The 25774-nt window shown below is 43.5% G+C and overlaps 1 protein-coding gene across 5 annotated transcripts in view; it reads right to left on the reverse strand.

Moving 5' to 3' along the window:
• The window catches only part of TRPM2 (transient receptor potential cation channel subfamily M member 2), a 577304-nt gene that overhangs the window by 9138 nt on the left and 542392 nt on the right, over positions 1–25774 (reverse strand). For all 5 annotated transcript variants that reach the window (XM_056536782.1, XM_056536781.1, XM_056536783.1 and 2 more), the window contains one exon: positions 21881–21997. In XM_056536782.1, coding sequence (XP_056392757.1) covers positions 21881–21997 — 117 coding nt within the window. The remainder of the gene's footprint in view (positions 1–21880; positions 21998–25774) is intronic.

Below are 25774 nucleotides of genomic sequence, written 5' to 3' on the forward strand. Positions count from 1 at the left end.
TTTTACGTGAGATTGGTTCCCATCCCAGTGATAATAAAGCTACCTCTGGTCCCCAAATAAAATCCACCTCATCTTCCAATATAACCAGCAAGAGCCATTTGGCTTCTTCCCACAGCCGATGGACTTCTGAACACACTTGGAAGAAGTTAAACAGATGTTAAAAGTTGGATATCATCGAGGGCTCGAAGAGTGAGTGAGCTAGTCCGATAGTCTTAATACCCAAGACAGACAATAAGTTGCGGTTCTGTAATGATTTCCGCAACCTTAATGAGGTTTCCAAGTTTGATGCAAATCCCATGCCCCGAGTTGATGAGCTTATTGAGAAGCTAGGACAGGCTCAGTATTTTTCTGTTTTGGACCTCACAAAAGGGTACTGGCAGGTACCCTTGACAGAGGCTGCCAAAGAGAAAACAGTCTTTGTCACACCAGAAGGTTTATTCCAGTCCAAGGTGTTACCCTTTGATCTACGTTTCAAAGGCTAATGGATATTGTACTCCGGCCACACTGTCGGTATGCCTCAGCCTATCTGGACGATATCATCATTCACAGTAAAGACTGGGAAAGTCACCTTCCAAAAGTGCAGGCAGTGGTAGACTCCCTTTGGAAGGCCGGGTTAACTGCTAACCCCTAAAAATGTGCCATAAGGTTAGAAGAGACCAAATACCTCGGGTATGTCATTGGGCGTGGAGTTGTCAAACCCCAGGTAAGCAAAATAGAGGCCATTTGGAATTGGCCACGACCTGTCACTAACCAACAGGTGAAGTAGTTTCTGGGAATGGTGGGTTAATATATGAGATTCCACTCTACTAAATAACTGCCCAGATAACACCTCTATATTACATGTGTCAGAAGTACCAAAACGTAACTTTTATTGTGTATTCATAAATAATTAAAGGTAAGGATCACACATTTGAAAAACACAGTTCCATTAGAGCCCCTAAGCTAATTATGGAAGAGACCCCCAAAGTCCTCTTCAATGAAGCAACAGAGGTTGATGGATCTGAATAATTGTATATAAACACCACTTATGGATGTGGCGGTTTGTCAGATCCCCACCCCAGATTGCCAGCCACTGATACCTGCTGTGCACCGAAGGTATAAGCTGCATGGTTGCTGACTAGCCAATTTCAACTCTCACTTTTTTTTGGCATAATTTAGCATTGGACTCAGTGGGACCACAATTAAAACAAAAACCTGTCACACCCCAACATGTTTCGCCACTGGTGTGCCTTTATCAAGCAGACAACTGACAGCATTGCAGTCAGATGTCTCCTTGACAAAGTCACACCAGTGGCGAAACATGTCGGGGTGTGCCATTTTTTTTTATTTTTTTTATTGCAGTCTCACTGAGTCCAATGCTAAATTAAGCCTAAATAAAGTGAGAGTTGAAATTGGCTAGTCAGCCACCATACAGTTTATACCTGCGGTAAAGGTCATTTAACCCCCTCCCTAATAAAAGTATGAATCACCCCCCTTTTCCCATTAAAAAAAACTGTAAATAAAAATAAACATATGTGGTATCGCCACGTGCAGAAATGTCCGAACTATAAAAATATATTGTTAATTAAACCACACGGTCAATGGCGTACGCGCAAAAAATAAAAAAGTTATAGGGGTCAGAAGATGAGAATTTTTAACGTATAAATTTTCCTGCATGTAGTTATGATTTTTTTTCAGAAGTACGACAAAATCAAACCTATATAAGTAGGGTATCATTTTAACCGTATGGACCTAAAGATTAAAGATAATGTGTCATTTTACCGAAAAATGCACTGCGTAGAAACGGAAGCCCCCAATAGTTACAAAATGACATTTTTTCTTCAATTTTGTTGCACAATTAATTTTATTTCCATTTCGCCGTGGATTTTTTGGTAAAATGAATAATGTCACTGCAAAGTAAAATTGGTGATGCAAAAAATAAGCCATCATATGGAATTTTATGTGCAAAATTGAAAGTGTTATGATTTTTAGAAGGTGATGAGGAAAAATTAATGTTACATACTGCGCATCGGCGGTTAGCACCGGCCGTGAGAGCAGTAGCCCTGTGTCCTGTGTGCAGCCCCCCAAAGAAATGCCACCCCACACTATTACTGACCCACCGCAAAACCGGTCATGCTGCTCATTTGAGTGGACACATGCACATTTGTGGCCTGCTGGAGGTCATTTTGCAGGGCTCTGGCTGTGCTCCTCCTTGCACAAAGGCGGAGGTAGCGGTCCTGCTGCTCCATTGTTTCCCTCCTACGGCCTCCTCTATGTCTCCTGATATACTGGCCTGTCTCCTGGTAGCGCCTCCATGCTTTGGACACTACGCTGACAGACACCGCAAACCTTCTTGCCTCAGCTCGCATTGATGTGCGATCTTGGATGCGCTGCACTACCTGAGCCAAATGTGTGGGTTTTAGACTCCATCTCATGCTACCACTAGAGTGAATGCACCGCCAGCATTCAAAAGTGACCAAAATATCAGCCCAGAAGCATAGGAACTGAGAAGTGGTATGTGGTCACCTGCAGAACCACATCTAATTGCCTATAATTTCCACTTGTTGTCTGTTCCATTTGCACAACAGCATGTGAAATTGATTGTCAATCAGTGTTGCTTCCTGAGTGGACAGTGTGATTTCACAGAAGTGTGATTGACTTGGAGTTACATTGTGTTGTTTAAGTGTTCCCTTTATTTTTTTGAGCTGTGTACTAAATGCCCTTACCAGGACCCCTTTGGCCACTTTCTCTGTCAGAGAGTTCCACATTCATACTGCTCAGGGCCGCCATCAGGGGGGTACAACTGGTACTCCAGTAAGGGGCCTGGACCCACAGGGAGGCCCGGCTGGCCCCAACACTCTTTCTTGGGAGTCAGTGAGTGACTGTCACTCACTGTCGGCTGGGGGGAGGCATCACTATACACTGACTGACTACATCACATTGTTTTTTCTTACGTTCCAGCCCTGCCCTGTCTGTGGCCCAGACTGGCCAGTGGGGGCTGGAGCGAGAGGGAGCACCGTCCGGAGGGCAGCACACTGTCACTTTAAAATGGCAGGGGCTGCAGTTGGTATGAGACATGCCTGTGCGCGGCTCTCAGTTATCAGCAGGGCCTGCTAGTAGCAGCTGGCCAGTGACGTCGGCTCACGTGTCCCTCCTCTTCCATCCCAGTTCCTGCAATAGAGGAGCGGAGCAGCAGGCTACACTGCACACAGGTACTTACTTGTATGGGGGCAGTGTATGATGGGTGGGTGTGTGTGGACAGTGTGGCCATGTGTGTATAAAGGGGCAGTGTATATATTTATGATGGATGTGTGTGTATATAGTGGCTGTATATGTGTGTATGATGGCAATGTGTGTCCATATAGTGGCAGTGTATGTGTATATAGAAGCTGTGTATGTGTATGATGGCCATGTGTGTATAAAGGGGCAGTGTGTGTATATAGAGGCAGTGTATATATTTATGATGGATGTGTGTGTATATACAGTGGCAGTGTATGTGTATATAGTGGCTGTATATGTATGTATGATGGCAGTGTGTGTCTATATAGTGGCAGTGTATATGCATATAGGAGCTGTGTTGTATATAGAAGCTGTGTATGTGTATGATAGCCATGTGTGTATAAAGGGGCAGGGTGTGCATATAGAAGCTGTGTATGTGTATGATGGCCATGTGTGTATAAAGGGGCAGTGTGTGTATATAGAAGCTGTGTATGTGTATGATGGCCATGTGTGTATAAAGGGGCAGTGTGTGTATATAGAAGCTGTGTATGTGTATGATGGCCATGTGTGTATAAAGGGGCAGTGTGTGTATATAGAAGCTGTGTATGTGTATGATGGCCATGTGTGTATAAAGGGTCAGTGTGTGTATATAGAAGCTGTGTATGTGTATGATGGCCATGTGTGTATAAAGGGGCAGTGTGTGTATATAGAAGCTGTGTATGTGTATGATGGCCATGTGTGTATAAAGGGGCAGTGTGTATATAGAAGCTGTGTATGTGTATGATGGCCATGTGTGTATAAAGGGGCAGTGTGTGTATATAGAGGCAGTGTATATATTTATGATGGATGTATGTGTATATACAGTGGCAGTGTATGTGTATACAGTGGCTGTATATGTATGTATGATGGCAGTGTGTGTCTATATAGTGGCAGTGTATATGCATATAGGAGCTGTGTTGTATATAGAAGCTGTGTATGTGTATGATAGCCATGTGTGTATAAAGGGGCAGGGTGTGTATATAGAAGCTGTGTATGTGTATGATGGCCATGTGTGTATAAAGGGGCAGTGTGTGTATATAGAAGCTGTGTATGTGTATGATGGCCATGTGTGTATAAAGGGGCAGTGTGTGTATATAGAAGCTGTGTATGTGTATGATGGCCATGTGTGTATAAAGGGGCAGTGTGTGTATATAGAAGCTGTGTATGTGTATGATGGCCATGTGTGTATAAAGGGGCAGTGTGTGTATATAGAAGCTGTGTATGTGTATGATGACCATGTGTGTATAAAGGGGCAGTGTGTGTATATAGAAGCTGTGTATGTGTATGATGGCCATGTGTGTATAAAGGGGCAGTGTGTATATAGAAGCTGTGTATGTGTATGATGGCCATGTGTGTATAAAGGGGCAGTGTGTGTATATAGAGGCAGTGTATATATTTATGATGGATGTATGTGTATATACAGTGGCAGTGTATGTGTATATAGTGGCTGTATATGTGTGTATGATGGCAGTGTGTGTCTATATAGTGGCAGTGTATATGCATATAGAAGCTGTGTTGTATATAGAAGCTGTGTATGTGTATGATGGCCATGTGTGTATAAAGGGGCAGTGTATGTGTATATAGAAGCTGTGTATGTGTATGATGGCCATGTGTGTATAAAGGGGCAGTGTGTGTATATAGAGGCAGTGTATATATTTATGATGGATGTATGTGTATATACAGTGGCAGTGTATGTGTATATAGTGGCTGTATATGTGTGTATGATGGCAGTGTGTGTCTATATAGTGGCAGTGTATATGCATATAGAAGCTGTGTTGTATATAGAAGCTGTGTATGTGTATGATGGCCATGTGTGTATAAAGGGGCAGTGTGTGTATATAAAAGCTGTGTATGTGTATGATGTCCATGTGTGTATAAAGGGGCAGTGTGTGTATATAGAAGCTGTGTATGTGTATGATGGCCATGTGTGTATAAAGGGGCAGTGTGTGTATATAGAAGCTGTGTATGTGTGTATGATGGCCATGTGTGTATAAAGGGGCAGTGTGTGTATACAGAGGCAGTGTATGTGCATATAGAAGCTGTGTATGATGGCCATGTGTGTGTGTATATACAGTGGCAGTGTATGTGCATATAGAAGCTGTGTATGATGGCCATGTGTGAGTGTATATAGGGGCAGTGTGTGTGTGTATGTGTTATGACCGCCATCATCATCGTGTCATATTCACGCTAAGCCACATATTTATGACTGCAAATACTGTCACATCAATTCCTGATGACAGGACAGCTGGAAACTATACGTATAGAGTCTAAAATGAAAGTCAGACCGGACATATTAGGAGGCAAAATCAGGATAACAGGTTTTTTGTTTACTTCATGTGACTAATCTTAGAATGTGGGCATTGGGTAACTAATAGTACCTGCAGATATAACGATGTCCTAAGAACAGTTATGTTGTATGCACTGTATGGGTTAAAGGCCATTAATTTGATAGCACGCAGTAAGAGACTGAGAATGTAGTCTGCCAGAGAGAGGATTTATGCATTGATGTTTTGGAGTGTGCTAAAACGCGCTAAAATCGAATTCTCAATAATATACTAAAAATGAGTGTGACTACAAAACTAACAATACCAATTCTGAATACATGCAAATATATAAAATAACTGACAAGGATTCTTGCGATGGAGATGGAACACATGATTGTATAAGAATGTATAAGACTGTAACACATTGGTGTTGAAAATTGGATGTTTACTCAGGCAAGTGTGCATATATGGTCGGTGTGAACAGGCGGCTAGTATTAAGATGGCGGCCTGAAAAAGATGCATATATGTATATATACAGTTCTTTTCACTTTCTTTTTTGATATATGGTTTTTAGAAGAAGTATTAAAAGTGAGGGTTTAAAGTCTCAGATTATGTATTCAGTGCCATATACAGTCATGGCCGTAAATGTTGGCACCCCTGAAATTTTTCAAGAAGATGAAGTATTTCTCACAGAAAAGGATTGCAGTAACACAAGTTTATTCCCTTTGTGTGTGTTGGAACTAAACTAAAAAAAGGGGGAGGGGGAGAGCAAATTGGACATAATGTCACACTAAACTCCAAAAATGGGCCTGACAAAATTATTGGCACCCTTAACTTAATATTTGGTTGTACACCCTTTGGAAAAAATAAGTGAAATCAGTCGCTTCTTATAACCATCAATAAGCTTCTTACACCTCTCAGCCGGAATGATGGACCATTCTTCCTTTGCAAACTGCTCCAGGTCTCTCTTATTGGAAGGCACCTTTTCCCAACAACAATTTTAAGATCTCTCGACAGGTGTTCAATGGGATTTAGATCTGGACTCATTGCTGCCACTTCAGAACTCTCCATCGCTCTGTTGCCATCCATTTCTGGGGGCTTTTTGACATATGTTGGGGTCATTGTCCTGCTGGAAGACCCAAGATCTCGTACACAAACCCAACTTTCTCTCACAGGGCTGTACAGTGCCACCCAAAATCCATTGGTAATCCTCAGATTTCATGATGCCTTGCTCACATTCTAGGCACCCAGTGCCAGAGGCAGCGAAACAACCCCAAAAACATCATTGAACCTCCACCATATTTCACTATAGGTACTGTGTTCTTTTCTTTGTAGGCCTCATTCCATTTTTGGTAAATAGTAGAATGATGTGCTTTACCAAACAGCTCTATCTTGGTCTCGTCTGTCCACAATATGTTTTCCCAGAAGGGTTTTGGCTTACTCAAGTTCATTTTGGCAAAATGTAGTCTTGCTTTTTTATGTCTCTGTGTCAGCAGTGGGGTCCTCCTCCTTGGTCTCCTGCCATAGTGTTTTATTTAATTTAAATGTCGATGGATAGCTCACGCTGACACTGATGCTCCTTGAGCCTGCAGGACAGCTTGAATATCTTTGGAAATTGTTTGAGGCTGCTTATCCACCATCCGGACTATCCTGCGTTGACACCTTTAATCAATTTTTCACTTCCATCCATGCCCAGGGAGATTAGCTACAGTGCCATGGGTTGCAAACTTCTTGATAATGTTGCGCACTGTAGACAAAGGCAAATCTAGATCTCTGAAGATGGACTTGTAACCTCGAGATTGTTGATATTTTCCACAATTTTGGTTCTCAAGTCCTCATACTGTTGTCCATGCTTAGTGTAGCACATACAGACACACAATGCAAAGACTAAGTGAACTTCTCTCCTTTTTAACCCCTTAAGGACCGGGGGGGTTTTCCATTTTTGCATTTTCATTTTTTGGTCCTTGCCTTTAAAAAATCATAACTCTTTCAATTTTGCACCTAAAAAGCCATATGATTGCTTATTTTTTGCGACACCAATACTACTTTGTAATGACGTCAGTCATTTTGCCCAAAAATCTACGGTGAAACGGAAAAAAAAATCATTGTGCGACAAAATTGAAAAAAAAACGCAGTTTTGTAACTTTTGGGGGCTTCCGTTTCTACGTAGTACATTTTTCGGTAAAAATTACACCTTATTTTTATTCTGTAGGTCCATACGATTAAAATGATACCCTACTTATAGGTTTGATTTTGTCGTACTTCTGGAAAAAATCATAACTACATGCAGGAAAATTAATACGTTTAAAATTGTCATCTTCTGACCCCTATAACTTTTTTATTTTTCCATGTATGGGGGGGTATGAGGGCTCATTTTTTGCGCTGTGATCTTTAATGGTAACATTGTTGCATTGATAGGACTTGTTGATCACTTTTTATTCATTTTAAATGATATAAAAAGTGACCAAAAATGCACTATTTTGGACTTTGGAATTTTTTTGCGCGTACGCCATTGAATGAGCGGTTTAATTAACAATATATTTTTATAATTCGGACATTTCCGCACGTGGTGATACCATATATGTTAATTTTTATTTACACTGTGTTTTTTATTTTTTTTATGGGAAAAGGGGGGTGATTCAAACTTTTAATAGGGGAGGGGATAAATGATATTCATTCACTTTTTTTTTGCAGTGTTATAGCTCCCATAGGGACCTATAACACTGCACACACTGATCTAAAGTGTGATCACTGGTTTCTCATAGGAAACCAGTGATCGATGATTCTGCCGCTTGACTGCTCATGCCTGGATCTCAGGCACTGAGCAGTCATTCGGCGATCGGACAGCGAGGAGGCAGGTAGGGACCCTCCCGCTGTCCTGTAAGCTGTTCGGAATGCCGCGATTTCACCGCGGCTGTCCCGAACAACCCACTGAGTTAACCGGCTCTTTTTACTTTCGCTTTTAGCCGCGTGGCTCAGCTCTGAGCACGCGGCTAAGGGGTTAATAGTGCGCGGCGCCGCGATCGGCGCTGCGCGCTATTAGCGACGGGTCCCGGCTTCACTATGACGCCGGGCCCGCCGTGATATGATGCGGGGTTACCGTATAACCCCGCGTTATATCACGGGAGCAGGACCAAGGACGTACATGTACGTCCTTGGTCCTTAAGGGGTTAAACTGCTTTCAGGTGTGATTTTTATATTGCCCACACCTGTTACTTGCCCTAGGTGAGTTTAAAGGATCATCACATGCTTGAAACAATCTTATTTGTCCGCTTTTTGGCTTAGTTCCAATACACACAACGGGAATAAACATGTGTATAGCAAAACATGTGTTACCGCAATCCTTTTCTGTGAGAAATACCTAATTTTCTTGAAAAATTTCAGGGGTGCTAACATTTACGGCCATGACTGTATGTGTGTATTGGCGCTGTGTATGAGTATATAGAGGCTGTGTACGCATATGGGGCTGTGTATGTGTATTTCCTTAAAGGAGTAGTCCAGTGGTGACCCAGTGGTGAACAACTTATCCCCTATCCTAAGGATAGGGGATAAGTTGCAGATCGCGGGGGGTCCGACCGCTGGGGCCCCCTGCGATCTCCTGTACAGAGCCCCGACAGCCCGCGGGAAGGGGGCATGTCGACCTCCGCACAAAGCGGCGACCGACACACCCCCTCAATACAACTCTATGGCTGAGCCGAAGCGCTGCCTTCGGCAATCTACGGCTCTGCCATAGAGATGTATTGAGGGGGCGTGTCGGCCGCCGTTTCGTGCGGGGGTCGACACCCGCTATCTGGCCGGAGAGCCTGGCCCCCGTACAGAGAGATCGCAGGGGGCCCCAGCGGTCGGACCCCCCGCGATCTCAAACTTATCCCCTATCCTTAGGATAGGGGATACGTTTTTCACCACTGGACTACCCCTTTAAGGATGTAGGGTGTAAATGTACGTCCTGTCCCCCCCTCCAGTTCTATGCTTCATAACTGGTTGGTTCCGCCTGCTATCACCAGAGCTGAGACATGTGGCTAATGCCAGAGTTCACCAATCAGGGTGATGTCCAGCATTAACCACATTAGATGCCACAATCAAAGTTCATTGCAGCATCTAAAAGTATGAAAATAGGTTGCCAGATGGCCAAGAGGAGCTGATCAGGACCACAGCAAAATTGTGGTGTCCCGATCAGCTCAGCGGAGGGTACCTATCTGCCTCCAGCTCGTCTGATCTGTGCTCCATTAGTGCAGAAAGCTTCAACAGCCTGTAGCAAGGTAGCGCCAATAACACTGATCAATTCTGCGCTATGGCACAGCATTGGTAAGTGTATGCAATCTAAAAATTTCCTGGGGGCGGGGAGGGGTTGAAGGGGGCCCAGGCCTTGACCTGTGTAAGGGGCCCCAAAATTTCTGATGGCAGCCCTGATACTGCTAAACAACCCCCATCTGTGCTGGTGAAGAATCCTTCTTTCTTTGAGGTGTAGAGGATGTACCCTTGATATAGATACAGTCCTGGGTACAAATTGATTATGGGAGTGATCTCTGTACTGCCCACTGATATATTTATACATATTTTTTAGGTAGCCCCCAAGCTGTTTTTTAAACAAAAATAATCCTAATTTTAATAATGTTTCTCGGTACTGTAGTCCTCCCATTAACCTTATTACCCTGATTGCCGTCTTTGAACCCTCTCCAGCTCCAGTATGTTTTTTTTTTTTTTGTACACTGGTGCCCAGTACTGTACACAGTATTATGCCCCTAAGGACCAAGCCCATTTTCACCTTAAGGACCAGAGCGTTTTTTGCACATCTGACCACTGTCACTTTAAGCATTAATAACTCTGGGATGCTTTTACTCATGAATTTGATTCCGAGATAGTTTTTTCGTGACATATTCTACTTTAACATAGCGGTAAAATTTCGTCGATACTTGCATCCTTTCTTGGTGAAAAATTCCCAAATTTCATGAAAAATTAGAAAATTTGAAAATTTTCAAACTTTGAAGCTCTCTGCTTGTAAGGAAAATAGGCATTCCAAATAAATGATATTTTGATTCACATATACAATATGTCTACTTTATGCTTGCATCATAAAGTTAACATGTTTTTACTTTTGGAAGACATCAGAGGGCTTCAAAGTATAGCAGCAATTTTCTAATTTTTCACAAAATTTTCTAAATCTGAATTTTTCAGGGACCAGTTGAGTTTTGAAGTGGATTTGAAGGGCCTTCCTATTAGAAATACCCCATAAATTACCCCATTATTAAAACTGCACCCCTCAACGTATTCAAAATGACAATCAGTAAGGAAGTTAACCCTTTAGGTATTTGACAGGAATAGCAACAAAGTGAAGGAGAAAATTCAAAATCTGCATTTTTTACACTCGTATGTTCTTGTAGACCCAGTTTTTGAATCTTTATGAGGGGTAAAAGTAGAGAAAAGTAACCCAATTTCTCTCGAGTAAGGAAATACCTCTTATGTGTATGTCAAGTGTTCGGCGGGCGCAGTAGAGGGCTCAGAAGGGAAGGAGCGACTATGGGATTTTGGAGAGTGAATTTTTCTGAAATGGTTTTTGGGGGGCATGTCATATTTAGGAAGCCCCTATGGTGCCAGAACAGCAAAAAAACACTCACATTGCATACTATTTTGGAAACTACACCCCTCAAGGAATGTAACAAGGGGCCCAGTGAGCCTCAACACCCCACAGATGTTTGATGACTTTTCGTTAAAGTCGGATGTGTAAATGCAGCTTTTTTTCCCAAACATACCATTTTTACAAGAGGTAATAGGAGACAATGCCCCCCAAAATTTGTAACCCCGTTTCTTCTGTGTATGGAAATACCCCATATGTGGATGTAAAGTGCTCTGTGGGTGAACTACAATACTCAGAAGAGAAGGAGCACCATTGGGATTTTGGAGAGAGAATTTGTTTGGAATGAAGGTCGGGGGTCATGTGCTTTACAAAGCCCCCCGTGGTGCCGGAACAGTGGACCCCCCCACATGTGACCCTATTTTGGAAACTACACCCTTCAAGGAATATAATAGGGGTGCAGTGAGCATTTACACCCCAATTGCCTTTGACAGATCTTTGGAACAGTGGGCTGTGCAAATGAAAAATTAGATTTTTCATTTTTGCGGACAACTGTTCAAAAAATCCGTCAGACACGTGTGGGGCGTAAATGCTCACTGTACCCCTTATTACATTACGTGAGGGGTGTAGTTTTCAAAATGGGGTCACATGTGGGTGTTTTTTGTTTTTTTTGTGTTTATGTCAGAACCGCTGTAACGATCAGCCACCCCTGTGCAAATCACCTCAAATGTACATGGCGCTCTCATTCCTGTGTGCCCGCAGTGCATTTTATGTCCACATATGGGGTATTTCCATACTCAGGAGAAATTGCGTTACAAATTTTGGGGGTCTTTTTTTCCTTTTACCTCTTGTGAAAATGAAAAGTATGGGGCAACCCCAGCATGTTAGTGTAAAAAATTTAAAAACATTTTTACAATTACAGCTGGTATAGACCCCAACTTCACCTTTTCATAAGGGGTAAAAGGAGAAAAAGCCCCCCAAAATTTGTAAGGCGAAAATACCCCATATGTGGCCCTAAACTGTTTCCTTGAAATACGACAGGGCTCCGAAGTGAGAGAGCGCCATGCGCATTTGAGGACTAAATAAGGGATTTGCATGAGGACGGAACTGGATGCAAGAACTACACTTGCCTCCGATACCAAAAATACCCTATGGCAGGGTTTCCCAAACAGGGTGCCTCCAGCTGTTGCAAAACTTCCAGCATGCCTGGAAAGTCAATCGCTGTCCGGCAATACTGCGAGTTGTCTTGCAACAGCTGGATTCTCCGTTTTGGAAACAATGTCATACGAGAAATTTTTTATTCTTATTTGGGGGGGGTTGAAGGGGGGCTGTGTAGGGGTATGTGTATATGCAGTGTTTTACTTTTTATTTTGTGTAATGTAGTATAGTGTAGTGTTTTTAGGGTACACTGACACGGCCGGGGTCTACAGCGAGCTTTCCGCTGAGAGTTTGAGCTGCGGCGGAAAACTTGCTGCATCTCAAACTTGTATCATGAAGTTCGCTGTAGACCCCCGCCCGTGTGAATGTACCCTGTACATTCACATGGGGGAGGGGGGGAGGGGTGTGTGTCAAACCTCCAGCTGTTGCAAAACTACCACTACCAGCATGCCCTTTGGCTGTCCGTGCATGCTGGGGGTTGAAGTTATGCAACAGCTGAAGGCACACTGGTTGCAAAACACAGTTTCTTACTTAACTCAGTGTTTCGCAACCAGTGTGCCTCCAGCTGTTGCAGAACTACAACTCCCTGCATGTACAGTCTATCAGTGCATGCTGGGAATTGTAGTTTGAAACAGCTGGAGACACACTGGTTGCGAAACACTGAGTTAGGATAACAAACTTCGCAACCAGTGATCCTTCAGCCGTTGCAAAAACTACAACTCTCAGCATGCAGTGACAACTGAGGGCATGCTGGGACTTGTAGTTATGCAACAGCTGGAGGCATACTACTAACACTCCCAGCATGCCCTCTGGCTGTCCGTGGATGCTGGGGGTTGTAGTTATGCAACAGCTGGAGGCACACTGGTTGCAAAACACTGAGTTTGTTACTTAACTCAGTGTTTCCCAAAAAGGGTGCCTCCAGCTGTTGCAAAACTACAACTCCCAGCATGCCCAGACCGCCGAAAGACATGTTGGGAGTTAGTTTTGCAACATCTGGAGGGTCACAGTTTGGTGACCACTGTGCAGTGGTGTCCAAGCTGTAGCCCTCCAAATGATGCAAAACTTCAACTCCAAGCATGCCCAGACTGTCCAGGCATGCTGGGAGTTGTAGTGCTGCAAAATCTGAAGGGCCACATGTTACAGAACTACAACTCCCAGCATGCCTGGACTGTCTGGGCATGCTGGGAGTTGTAGTTTTGCAACATCTGTAAGAGCACAGTTTGGACACCACTGCACAGTGGTCTCCAAACTGTGGGCCTCCAGATGTTGCAAAACTACAACTCCCAGCATGCCCAGACAGCATGCCCAGACAGCGTCCGCCGCTGCCTCCGCCGGTACCACCGCGGGTCCCACTGCGATCGCTGGCTCCGGGACATGATCGCTGGTCCCGGGACACGGTCGCTGGTCGCGGGACCCTCCGCCATCTTCCCCCCACTCTGCCCCGACATCCAGGGGCGGGGCAGAGCGGGGATTTCACCTTTAACCCCTTGCCCCCCTCCTGCCATTGGTCGCTAGTCCTAACGACCAATGGCAGGGGTTTAGGAGCGAGGTGGCAGCTGCCACCTTGGTCCTATCCCTTTAGGATGATCGGAGCAGTCTCTGACTGCTCCGATCATCGTTATTTTCCGGGCGATCGGGTCACCAGAGACCCGATCAGCCCGGAACCCCGCAAGTCCTTGTCATTAGTCAGTCACTAACTGACTGACTAATGACAATGATCTGCAGCAGGGGACCAGTCTGATTGGTCCCCAGCTGCATAGTGTCATCGGTCAGCTGTCCAGGACAGCTGAGATGATGTTTCTATCACCATGCCAACGGACATGGTGATAAAAAATGTATTGGACGTGTATACACGTCCATGTGCGATAAGTCACAGAAAAATGGACGTGTATACACGTCCATTTGCGGGAAGGGGTTATATGTGTGGCCTGACTAGTGATTTGTGCAGTGGTAAAATTATTTCCTTGTTGTGGGCATCTATGCCCCTTTTGATGCCCCCCCCCCACGATTTTATTTGCATTGGCAGCAGCTGCCTGATATTGGTTGCTACATTTAAATTTACTGGGGAAAAGGGGGGTGATTCAAACTTTTATTAGGGAAGGGGTTAAATGATCTTTATTAACTTTTTTTTCACTTTTTTTTGCAATGTTCTAGCTCCCATTAGGGGACTATAACACTGCACACACTGATCTTTTACATTGAGCATTTTTATCCCATAGGATAACATAGATCAATGATTCTGCCGCTTGACTGCTCATGCCTGGATCTCAGGAGGCAGGTAATGGGACCCTCCTCGTGTCCTACAGCTATTCAGTCCCAAACAGCCCCCGGAGCTAGCCAGTGGGTAGTTTAATTTCACTTTATACGGAATTCAGAAGCATATACAGGATTTTTCTGACAGTTTTTTCTAGGAGGCATCCGACATTCTTCCGTCTCACCAAGTCTACAACTGTGCTATTGAGTAGTGATGAGCGGCATAGGCCATATTCGAATTCGCGACATTTTGCGAATATATGGACGAATATTTGCCATATATTCGTGAAATTTGCATATTCCTTATATGTGCATATTCGTAAATATTGAGCCCTCCCTTCTTTAATGGTATAGGGAACTGATGGGCTAGTGCAGTGGTCTCCAACCTGCGGACATCCAGATGTTGCAAAACTACAACTCCCAGCATGCCCGGACAGCCATTGGCTGCATTAACTCTGTGACTTTTTGCCCATTGAAACCAAAAGGCCCATTGTGGTCTATGGGGATCTCACGGTATGTATAACTTTAAAGGGGTTCTCCGGTGCTTAGACATCTTATCCCCTATCCATAGGGTAGGGGATAAGATGCCTGATTGCGTGAGTCCCGCCGCTGGGGACCTGCTGGACATGCTTGAAGTTGAAGTCTTGCAACCCAAATAAATACTACACAGTGGTCTCCAAACTGTTCACCTCCAGTTGTTGCATAACTACAACACCCAATATGCCCTTGTGCTGTCTGGGCATGCTGGGAGTTGTAGTATTGCAACCAGGGGCGTAGCTGGAAACCCCAGGGCCCCGGTGCAAAAAATTGCACTGCCCCCCCCCCCCCCACCACCACCTGACGACCTGCTTCCCCAATCCCAGATGATCCCTTACTCAGCGGCACAAAGATATCAGTGACTACAGCGCTGATGGGACACAGTCAGAATACACAACGATATAAGTGACTAACAGGCAAGGCCGGACAGACAAAACAGACATTTAAGAATAAGCAGCCCATTTGTCTGGAGGTTTCCAACTGCTGGGACCCCCACCTATCACCTTGGTTCCAGTTGCTCTCCAGCTGTTATAAAGCTATAACTCCCATCATGTCTGGAGAGCCTCAGGCATTATAGGAGTTGTCGTTTTGCAACAGATGGAGAGCCACAGATTAGGGTACAGCATCACCGTCATCACTGCAGAACTAACAAGTGACTCCAGCTGATGGGACAGTCAGGAGAATACACAATGATATCAGTGACTACCGCTCTGATGGGACAGTCAGGAGAAAACACAGTGATATCTGTGACCTGAGTGATGTCTTCTCTGTTGTCTTTTCTTTTCTTCCTCATCTGGTCCAGACATCAGGACGTCTTCCAGCTCCATCTTCTCTGCAGAGTCTGACACCCGGACATCATAGGTTCTCACTTTGTCAGTAGATCCTCATCCTCTGTATGAAGACAATAATCATTATTATTCTGCTAAATACTCTTCCCCCTGAATATAATACTACCACCTACTATACCCCCTAAATATAATACTACCATCCACTATACCTCCTGCATAACTGCTACCTACTGTACCCCCTGAATATAATACTGCCCCCTACTGTACCCCCTGAATATAATACTGCCCCCTACTGTACCCCCTGAATATAATACTGCCACCTACTGTACCCCCTGAATATAATACTGCCACCTACTGTGCCCCCTGAATATAGTACTGCCACCTACTGTACCCCCTGAATATAATACTGTCACCAACTGTACCCCCTGAATATTACTGCCCCCTACTGTACCACCTGAATATAATACTGCCACCTACTGTACCCCCTGAATATAATACTGCCACCTACTGTACCCCCTGAATATGACTGCCCCCTACTGTACCCCCTGAATATAATACTGCCACCTACTATACCCCTGAATATAATAATGCCACCAACTGTATCCCCTGAATATAAAACTACCATCCACTGTACCTCATGCATATAATACTGCCATCTACTGTACCCCCTGAATATAATACTGCCACACACTGTACCCCCTAAATATAATACTGCCACACACTGTATCCCCTGAATATAATACTGCCACACACTGTATCCCCTGAATATAATACTGCCAAATACTGTATCCCCTTAATATAAAACATCCACTGTACCTCCTGCATATAATACTGCCACCTACTGTACCCCCTAAATATAATACTGCCATGTACTGTACCCCCTGCATATAATACTTCCACACACTGTATCCCCAGAATATAATACTGCCTCCTACTGTACCCCCTGAATATAATACTGCCTCCTACTGTACCCCCTGAATATAATATTGCCACCTACTATACCCCTGAATATAATACTGCCACACACTGTATCCCCTGAATACTGCCAAATGCAGTACATACACACATCATTCATACATACACCCGCCGCCTCCAGATCCCCCCCACAGAATACATCTCCACACATCATACATACATCTTGTTTACACACATCTATCATTCATACACACACATAATTCATACATACAATACATACACACATCATTCATACATCATACATACAGTACATACACACACATCATTCATACATCATACATACACACATCATACATGGACACACATCAGCAAAATCTGCTGAAGCAAATATGCAGCAAAAATACGCACACGTGAACGCACCCTTAGGGTAGGGTCACATGTAACAGATCAATAGTGTATGTTACTCTGCTGATCTGTCAATGACTTGACCCTATAGTGTGCCTCCAGCTGTTTTCCCCCATGTCCTGCTTGCAGCAGCAATTTGCCGTTACACGATGTCTCAGAACACACTGCATGTGCTCACGGTGACTCGCAGGTCCCTGTGTGGCTGCTTGTTAGTGGCAGATTGCTGCTGTGAGCAGCACACAGGGGGGAAAACAGCAGGAGGCACTCTACAGAGTAATGTCATTGGCAGATCCGCAGACATGTAACCCTACCCTAATGTTAATCTGTACAGGATGATTTATGATAAGAGAGGCTTCCACAATATATATATTTTTTTTCTCTAACTTAAAGGAGTACTCCAGGATGCCAAAATTTTCATTCAGACTGCTGGGGGCTATATACACCAGGGGAGCGGCCTCCGCCGCGATCCTTTTCCTGGTTGTCGGTGGTCGGTGAGTCACACTGCCGCTCAGCCTATCGCCGGCCAAAACAGGACTTCGCTGCGGCCGGTGATTGTCAGTATGCCTCACCAACCACCGGCAACCAGGAAAAGGATCGCGGCAGAGGTCGCTCCCATGGAGGCACCAGGGGAGCGTCAGCAGGTATGTATATTTATTATTTTACTGCCGGCAGTCTGAATGAATATTTTTGCATCCTGGAGTACTCCTTTAAGATATTTACTGTAAGCCAGTATTTTCTAACCATGGAACCTCCAGCTGTTGAAAAACTATAACTTCCAGCATGCCCAGACATGCTGTCCAGGCATGCTGAGAGTTGTAGTTTTACAACAGCTGGAGGCACCATGGTTGGAAAACACTGGCTTCTGAGGTCAGAGGATGTCACTATGCGCAACTACTATGAAGTGAGCGCAGGAGTTCCTGCGCTATCTTCATAGCCATGCCGTAAATGAACGACGCTTCATGCTCCTTTTCTAACCCCTGTCCTCCTCCATTCTCCTTTTTTCCACCTCCCTGTCCTCCTCCATGCTCCTTTTTCCAACACCCCCCTCCCCCTGTCCTCCTCCATGCTCCTTTTTCCAACACCCCCCCCCCCCCCCTGTCCTCCTCCATGCTCCTTTTACAATACCCTCCCCTCCTCCATGCTCCTTTTTCAGGGGGGTATTTCCAACCCCCCCCCCCCATCTGTCCTCTATGTTCCTTCCCCCCCCCCTGTCATACTCCATGCCAGTGTTTCCTAAACAGGGTGCCTCCAGCTGTGGCCAAACTGCAACTCCCAGCATGCCCAGACAGCCTTTGGCTGTCCAGGCACGCTGGGAGTTGTAGTTTGGCCACAGCTGAAGGCACCCTGGTTGGGAAACACTGCTCCATGCTCTTCAAGCCAGCAAACCCTCCCCCGCCACTCTCACCTCTGACCCTCAATCATTCGTTTATAGCCTCGTTCACCTCCTCACTTTGCGGGCATGATGCAGCTTCTCTAGGCGGCGGCAGGATGTCCTCGTCCTCCTGCGCAGCTGGGGCCGGGACCGTGACGTCAGGTACGTGCTTCCGACGTCTGCTGCTCTTAAAGCGGCAATGTCCCTTCCCCCAGCCGTCATTACTTGGGGCCGGGGGACCGGGCCAAATGAGGCTCCCCTTCAGCGCTACTAGAGAAGGGGGTCTCCCGGAGAGCTGAACTGCCAGGGAGTTTTTTTTTTTTTGTAGATATGGCTTACGGGCCCGGTCGCCATAGCGACCGTTGCGACCTCTATAGCTACGCCACTGATTGCAACAACTGGAGGCACACTGGTTTGGAAACATTGTCTGTTTCCTAACTCAGTGTTTCCCAACCTGTGTGCTGGGAGTTGTAGTTTTGCAACAGCTGGAGGCACATGGGTTGGGAAACACTGAGTTAGGAAACAGACAGTGGTGCAGAAACACTGCGGTAGTCTGTTACCTAACTCAGTGTTTCCCAATCCCAACCAGTGTGCCTCCAGCTATTGCATAACTACAACTCCCAGCATGCACGGTCTGTCAGTGCATGCTGGGCGTTGTAGTTTTGCCCCCACCCCCCAATGTGAATGTACAGGGTAACAGCTGGAGGCAGACTGTTTGGGGAAAACTGACGTACAGTATTTTTGGTGGAGGAGGCAAGTGTAACGCTTGCATCAGGGTACACCCCTATGAAAATCCCTAAAATGCACATGGTGCTCTCTCACTTCAGAGCCCTGTCTTATTTCAAGGCAACAGTTTAGGGCCACACATGGGGTATCTCGGTACTCGGGAGAAATTGTGCTTCAAATTTTGGGGGGCTTTTTCTCCTTTTACCCCTTATGAAAAGGTAAAGTTGGGGTCTACACAAGCATGTTAGTGTAAAATTTTTTTTTTTTACTCCAACATGCCGGTGTTGCCCCATTCTTTTCATTTTTTCATTTTCATAAGAGGTAAAAGGAAATAAAGACCCCCCAAAATTTGTAACACATTTTCTCCCAAGTATGGAAATGCCCCATATGTGGGCGTCAAATGCTCTGTGGGCGCACAACAAGGTTCAGGAGTGAGAGCACCATGTACATTTGAGGCCTAAACTGATGATTTGCACAGGGGTGGCTGCTGGTTACAGAGGTTCTGACATAAACGCAAAATAAATAAATACCCACATGTGACCCCATTTTGGAAACTATACCCCTCACGGAATGTAACAAGGGGTATAGTCAGCCTTAGTACCCCACACGTGACTGACAGATTTTTGAAACAGTGGTCCGTGAAAATGAAGAATGTAATTTTTCATTTGCACAGCCCACTGTTACAAAGATCTGTCAAATGCTAGTGGGGTGTAAATGCTCACTGCAACCCTTGTTATGTTCCATGAGGGGTGTAGTTTCCCAAATAGTGTGCCGTGTGGGGTGTTTTTCGCTGTTCTGGCACCATGGGGGCTTCTTAAATGTGACAAGCCCCACAAAAACCATTTCACCAAAATTTGCTTTCCAAAAGCCCAATGTCGCTCCTTCCCTTCTGAGTCCTCTAGTGCACCCGCAGATCCCTTTACATCCACATATGAGGTATTTCCTTACTTGAGAGAAATGGGGTTTCAAATTTTGGGGGACATTTTCACCTATCACTCCTTGTGAAAATGAAAAATTTGGGGTAACATCAGCATTTTAGTAAAAAGAAAACATTTTTTTCATTTTCACGTCCAATTTCACCTGTGGGATGCTAAGGCTCACTGTACCCCTTGTTACGTTCCTTGAGGGGTGTAGATTTCCAATTAATATACCATGTGGGTTGTTTTTCGCTGTTCTGGCACCATGGGGCCTTCCTAAATGAGACATGCCCCGCATAAACCATTTCAGCAAAATTCGCTTTCTAAAAGCCCAGTTTCGTTCCTTCCCTTTTGAGCCCTCTAGTGCTCCTGCAGATCACTTTACATCCACATGTGAGATATTTCCTTACAAGAGAGAAATGGTGTTTCCAATTTTGGGGGACATTTTCACCTGTTACCCCTTGTGAAAATGAAAAATTTGGGGTAACATCAGCATTTTAGTGAAAAAAAAAATTCATTTTCACTTCCAACTTTATTGAAAATTCGTCAAATACCTGTGGGGTGTTAAGGCTCACTGTACAACTTGTTACGTTCCTTGAAGGGTGTAGTATGCCATGTGGGGTGTAGTATGCCATGTGGGGTGTTTTTTGCTGTTCTGGCACCATAGGGGCTTCCTAAATGTGACATGCCCCCCAAAAACCATTTCAGCAAAATTCGCTCTTCAAAATCCCATTGTCGCTCCTTCCCTTCAGAGCCCCCTAGTGCACCCACAAAGCGCTTTACATACACATATGAGGTATTTCCTTACTCAAGAGAAATTAAATTACATATTTTGGGTGCTTTTTCTCCTTTTACCCCTTGTAAAAATAAAAAATGAAGATTTTGAATTTTCGCCTCCACTTTGCTGCTATTCCTGTGAAATACCTAAAGGGTTAAAACTCTGACTGAATGTCATTTTGAATACCTTGAGGGGTGCAGTTTTCATAATGGGGTCCATTATGGGGTATTTCTAACATAAAGACCCTCAAATTCACTTCAAAACTGAACTGGTCCCTGAAATATTCAGATTTTGAAATTTACTTGAAAAAATGGGAAATTGCTGCTATACTTTGAAGCCCTCTCATGTCATCAAAAAGTAAAAACATGTCAACTTTATGCAAACATAAAGTAGACATATTGTATATGTGAATCAATATATAATGTATTTGGTATGTCTATTTTCCTTACAAACAGAGAGCTTCAAAGTTATAAAAATGCTAAATTTACAGTTTTTTCATCGGGGTCAGTATTTTCCTCAGGGAGGGGACACTACTTCTGGTGTAGGACGGAGATTTAAGTAGGCCATATAGCACTCCGCGGGCTCCTGGCTAAAAAAAATATGCAAATTTTCACAGCAATTACAATCTGGCATTACAAACTGCATTCTTTTTTTTTTTTACTGCACATCAACAAATATGGTAAATAGCATAAACACAGACAAATAGCAGTTGGGGAAAAGTTAGGCATTATTTATAACTCCACAATTTTCACGTATATTCTCCAATATTTTCTGAACTGTGTGCTTTTTAGTATTAATAATCATATAACAATGTATAAAAACAATTAGAATTCACAGCAATTTAGAATATAGCCTTTATATGCATTGCGTACTGATGTAAACAGTGGTCAATACAAGATATATAAATTTAGTTTTTTTGCATTAGCTTATTATATATAATATTTAGTTATTGACTTACCTGATTTAATTGTAGTAATAATGGGTCATCCTGTCTTTCAAAATGAAGGCTTAGTGCAGTAGTTTCTATCCAAGCATTGTCTGTATTCCTTGGATCATCCACATACCCTTTGTACACCTGCAGTATCAACATAGAAACCATTTTGTGGACAACAAACTCAATAAAGTGAAATTCAACAGCACTTTCTATAGCACTTTTTGCACTTTAGTTTTTTTCCTCCTCGCCTTCTAATAGCCATAATGCTTTCAATTTCCCCCTAATGACCCATTTGAGGGCTTATTGTTGTGCCACCAATTGTACTTGGTCATGACATCACTCATTTTACAACAAAATCTATGATGAAACTGAAATAAAATTATTGGTGGAGAAAAATGAAAAAACAAATTTTTTGCAACTTTTGTGGGCTGTCGTTTCTACGCACCACTTTTTTGGTGCAAATGACATGTTATCTTTATTCTGTAAGTTCATATGATTATAATGATACCCAGGTCATATAGGTTTTATTTTATTTTACTACTATTAAAAAATTATAACTTTTTTGTACCCAATCTACTATGCTTAACCCCTTAAGGACGCATGACGTACCGGTACATCATGAGTTCGCTCCCATTCTATTATGCAGGGCCACAGCGTGTGGACCCGTTGCTTATAGCGTGGTGACACGCGCTATTAACCCTTTAGACGCGGCGTTCAAAGTTGAATGCCGCATCTAAAGTGAAAGTAAAACCATGCCGGTTAGCTCAGGGAGCTGTTCGGGTTCGCCGGGGCGAAATCGCGGCATCCCGAACAGCTGACATGACAGCCAGAGGGTCCCTACCTGCCTCCATGCTGTCCGATCTCCGAATGACTGCTCAGTGCCTGAGATCCAGGCATGAGCAGTCAAGCGGCAGAATCATCGATCAGTGGTTTCCTATGAGAAACCACTGATCAATGTAAAAGATCAGTGTGTGCAGTGTTATATGTCCCTATGGGAGCTAAAACACTGCAAAAAAAAAGTGAACAAAAAAAGTGAATAAAGATCATTTATCCCTAAAAAAATTTTGAATCACCCCCCTTTTCCCATTTAAAAAAAAAGTGTAAATAAAAATAAAAATAAACATATGTGGTATCGCCGGGTGCGGAAATATCCGAATTACAAAAATATATTGTTAATTAAACCGTACGGTCAATGGCGTACGCACAAAAAAAATCCAAAGTCCAAAATAGTGCATTTTTGTTCACTTTTTTTTATCATGAAAAAATGAATAAAAAGAGATCAATAAGTCCTATCAATGCAAAAATGGTACCGCTAAAAACTTCAAATCATGAATGAGCCCTCATACCGCCCCATACGCGGAAAGAATAAAAAAGTTATAGGGGTCAGAAGATGACAATTTTAAACGTATTAATTTTCCTGCATGTAGTTATGATTTTTTCCAGAAGTACGACAAAATCAAACGTATACAAGTAGGGTATCATTTTAATTGTATGGACCAATAGAATAAAGAGAAGGTATCATGTTTACCGAAAAATGTACTGCGTAGAAACGGAAGCCCCCAAAAATTACAAAATGGTGTTTTTTTTTTCTATTTTGTCTCACAATAATTATTTTTTCATTTTGCCGTACATTTTTGGGCAAAATGACTGTCATTACAAAGTAGAATTGGTGCAAAAAATAAGCCATCATATGGATTTTTAGGTGCAAAATTGAAAGAGTTGAGATTTTTTAAAGGTAAGGAGGAAAAAAACGAAAATGCAAAAACGGAAAAACCCCGGGTCTTAAGGGGTTAAAGGGGTATTCCAGGAAAAAAACTTTTTTTATATATATCAATTGGCTCCAGAAAGTTAAACAGATTTGTAAATTACAGTGGTCCCTCAACATATGATATTAATTGGTTCCAGGAGAACCATCATATGTTGAAACCATCATATGTCGAGTACATATGTCTATGTAAAAATGGTAATTAGTTCTGGGGCCTCGGAACCATTGTATGTTGAATACATATCTCTATGGGAAACTGCTAATTGGTTCTGGGAAGACCATTGTATGTGGAGTGTATGGGGAGTGTTTAACAAACCAGGGTGCCTCCAGCTGTTGCACAACTACAACTCCCTGCATGCATGTACAGCCATTGACTGTCTGGGCATGCTGGGAGTTATAGTTTTTCAACAGCTGGAGACACACTGATAGGGAAACATTGATGTATGGGGTGGATAGTGTGTATATGTATTGTATGTGATGTGTGACATCGCATACAGTACTGTACAGTTCTTTAAATACCTTCAGGGGGGACAAAATGTCCTCCATTACGATCCTGCCGACTACAGCTCTATAGGAAAGGAAGGGGAGGGCAGCCAGCAGCTCATTGGATGCCTGCAGCAAGATGCTGCAGGCTATTGTCTATGGCTGCACTAGGGGGTTGGAGCTTTCACGGAGCTCACAGTGGAAGCCTGCGTGAGTTAGCAGGACAGCATGTGAGTAACAGGAGGCAGAACGGGTCACACGGGGCACATTAAACAACTATCTGTCAGTTGCTGAAGTTGTCAGCGCTGTCAGATAGCTGTTTGTACGATGACCCCGACACACAGCAGCATCGTATGTTGATGCTGCCTTCAACATACGATGGGCTCTGAGAGGCCATCGTATGTTGAAATGATCATATGTCGGGGCCATCGTAAGTCGGGGGGTCACTGTACTTCTATTAAAAAATCTTAATCCTTCCAATAATTATCAGCTGCTGAAGTTGAGTTGTTGTTTTCTCTCTTGCAACTGTGCTCTCTGCTGACATATCTGCTTGTATCGGGAACTGCACAGAGTAGAAGAGGTTTGCTATGGAGATTTGTTCTAAACTGTGCGGTTCTTGAGACAGGTGTCATCAGAGAGCACTTAGACAGAAAAGAACAACTCGATTTCAGCAGCTCATAAGTACTGAAAGGATTAAGATTTTTTAATAGACGTAATTTACAAATCTGTTTAACTTTCTGGAGCCAGTTGATATATATAAAAATGTCAGAGCTTCAATAGAAATGTAGTGTGCTGGCACTGCTATCCCTCAATTATGACTCCCTTGAATAGTCCATGTGTCCAATCTAGCTAGCAGTGTATCTTCATGTGGTGGTGCTCATGTACTATGAAGGTATTCAGATGCATACAAATCCATTTGATAAAGAAGAAAGTACAGGCAACTTACCATGTTGGTGTAACTTCGTGTTTATTGCTGGGGCCTGCAGGCAAAGCGGCTCCACGCCGCACTGGGATTGCGAGCGCTAGTGCGTTAACCGATGACAGCTGTTTCCTTCCATTCAGGAACTTCAACAGATCGTCTCCATTCACCTGTGCACGTGACTATATACCCCCTCCTCCATTAGTGACGTCGTGTCAAGGTGAGCAGAGTTTCAATCTTACAAATAGATTTACAAGTGTTATATATATATAGAAAAAGCATACATTACATTTCATTATTATCTTTAAGTGAAAATAGCAATTCTGCTGTGATAAAAATGTTTAAAACAAAACTATTTGTAGCTAAACTGATGTTTAGAGGAAGACTCCAATATCTTTTCTATCGTTTAACCCCCTCATGTCCTGAGCTCCCGTTCTCAATATCCTACGGGTTTCTATTTCTCTTAATTTTTTCACATTGTCTTGATCTGGTTTTATTTTTACTTTTTCAATGCCTAGAAATTTTATATTTCTTATATTACCTGCATGTTCAGAAATCACATGCTCTATAAGTCGCGGTGACCCTTTTTTTGTTTCCATAGACTACATGTGCTCTCTGAACCTGGTATTCATGGGTCTGATTGTACTACCTATGTAGAATCTCATACATTCACATATGATTGCATATATCACATTTTTTATCTGCAACACATAAATTCTGTTGCCAGTCATGAAGTGGTCACACCAGTTAC

The sequence above is a fragment of the Hyla sarda genome, chromosome 8 (genome assembly GCF_029499605.1).
Source record: "Hyla sarda isolate aHylSar1 chromosome 8, aHylSar1.hap1, whole genome shotgun sequence".
NCBI classification, from domain to species: Eukaryota; Metazoa; Chordata; class Amphibia; order Anura; family Hylidae; genus Hyla; species Hyla sarda.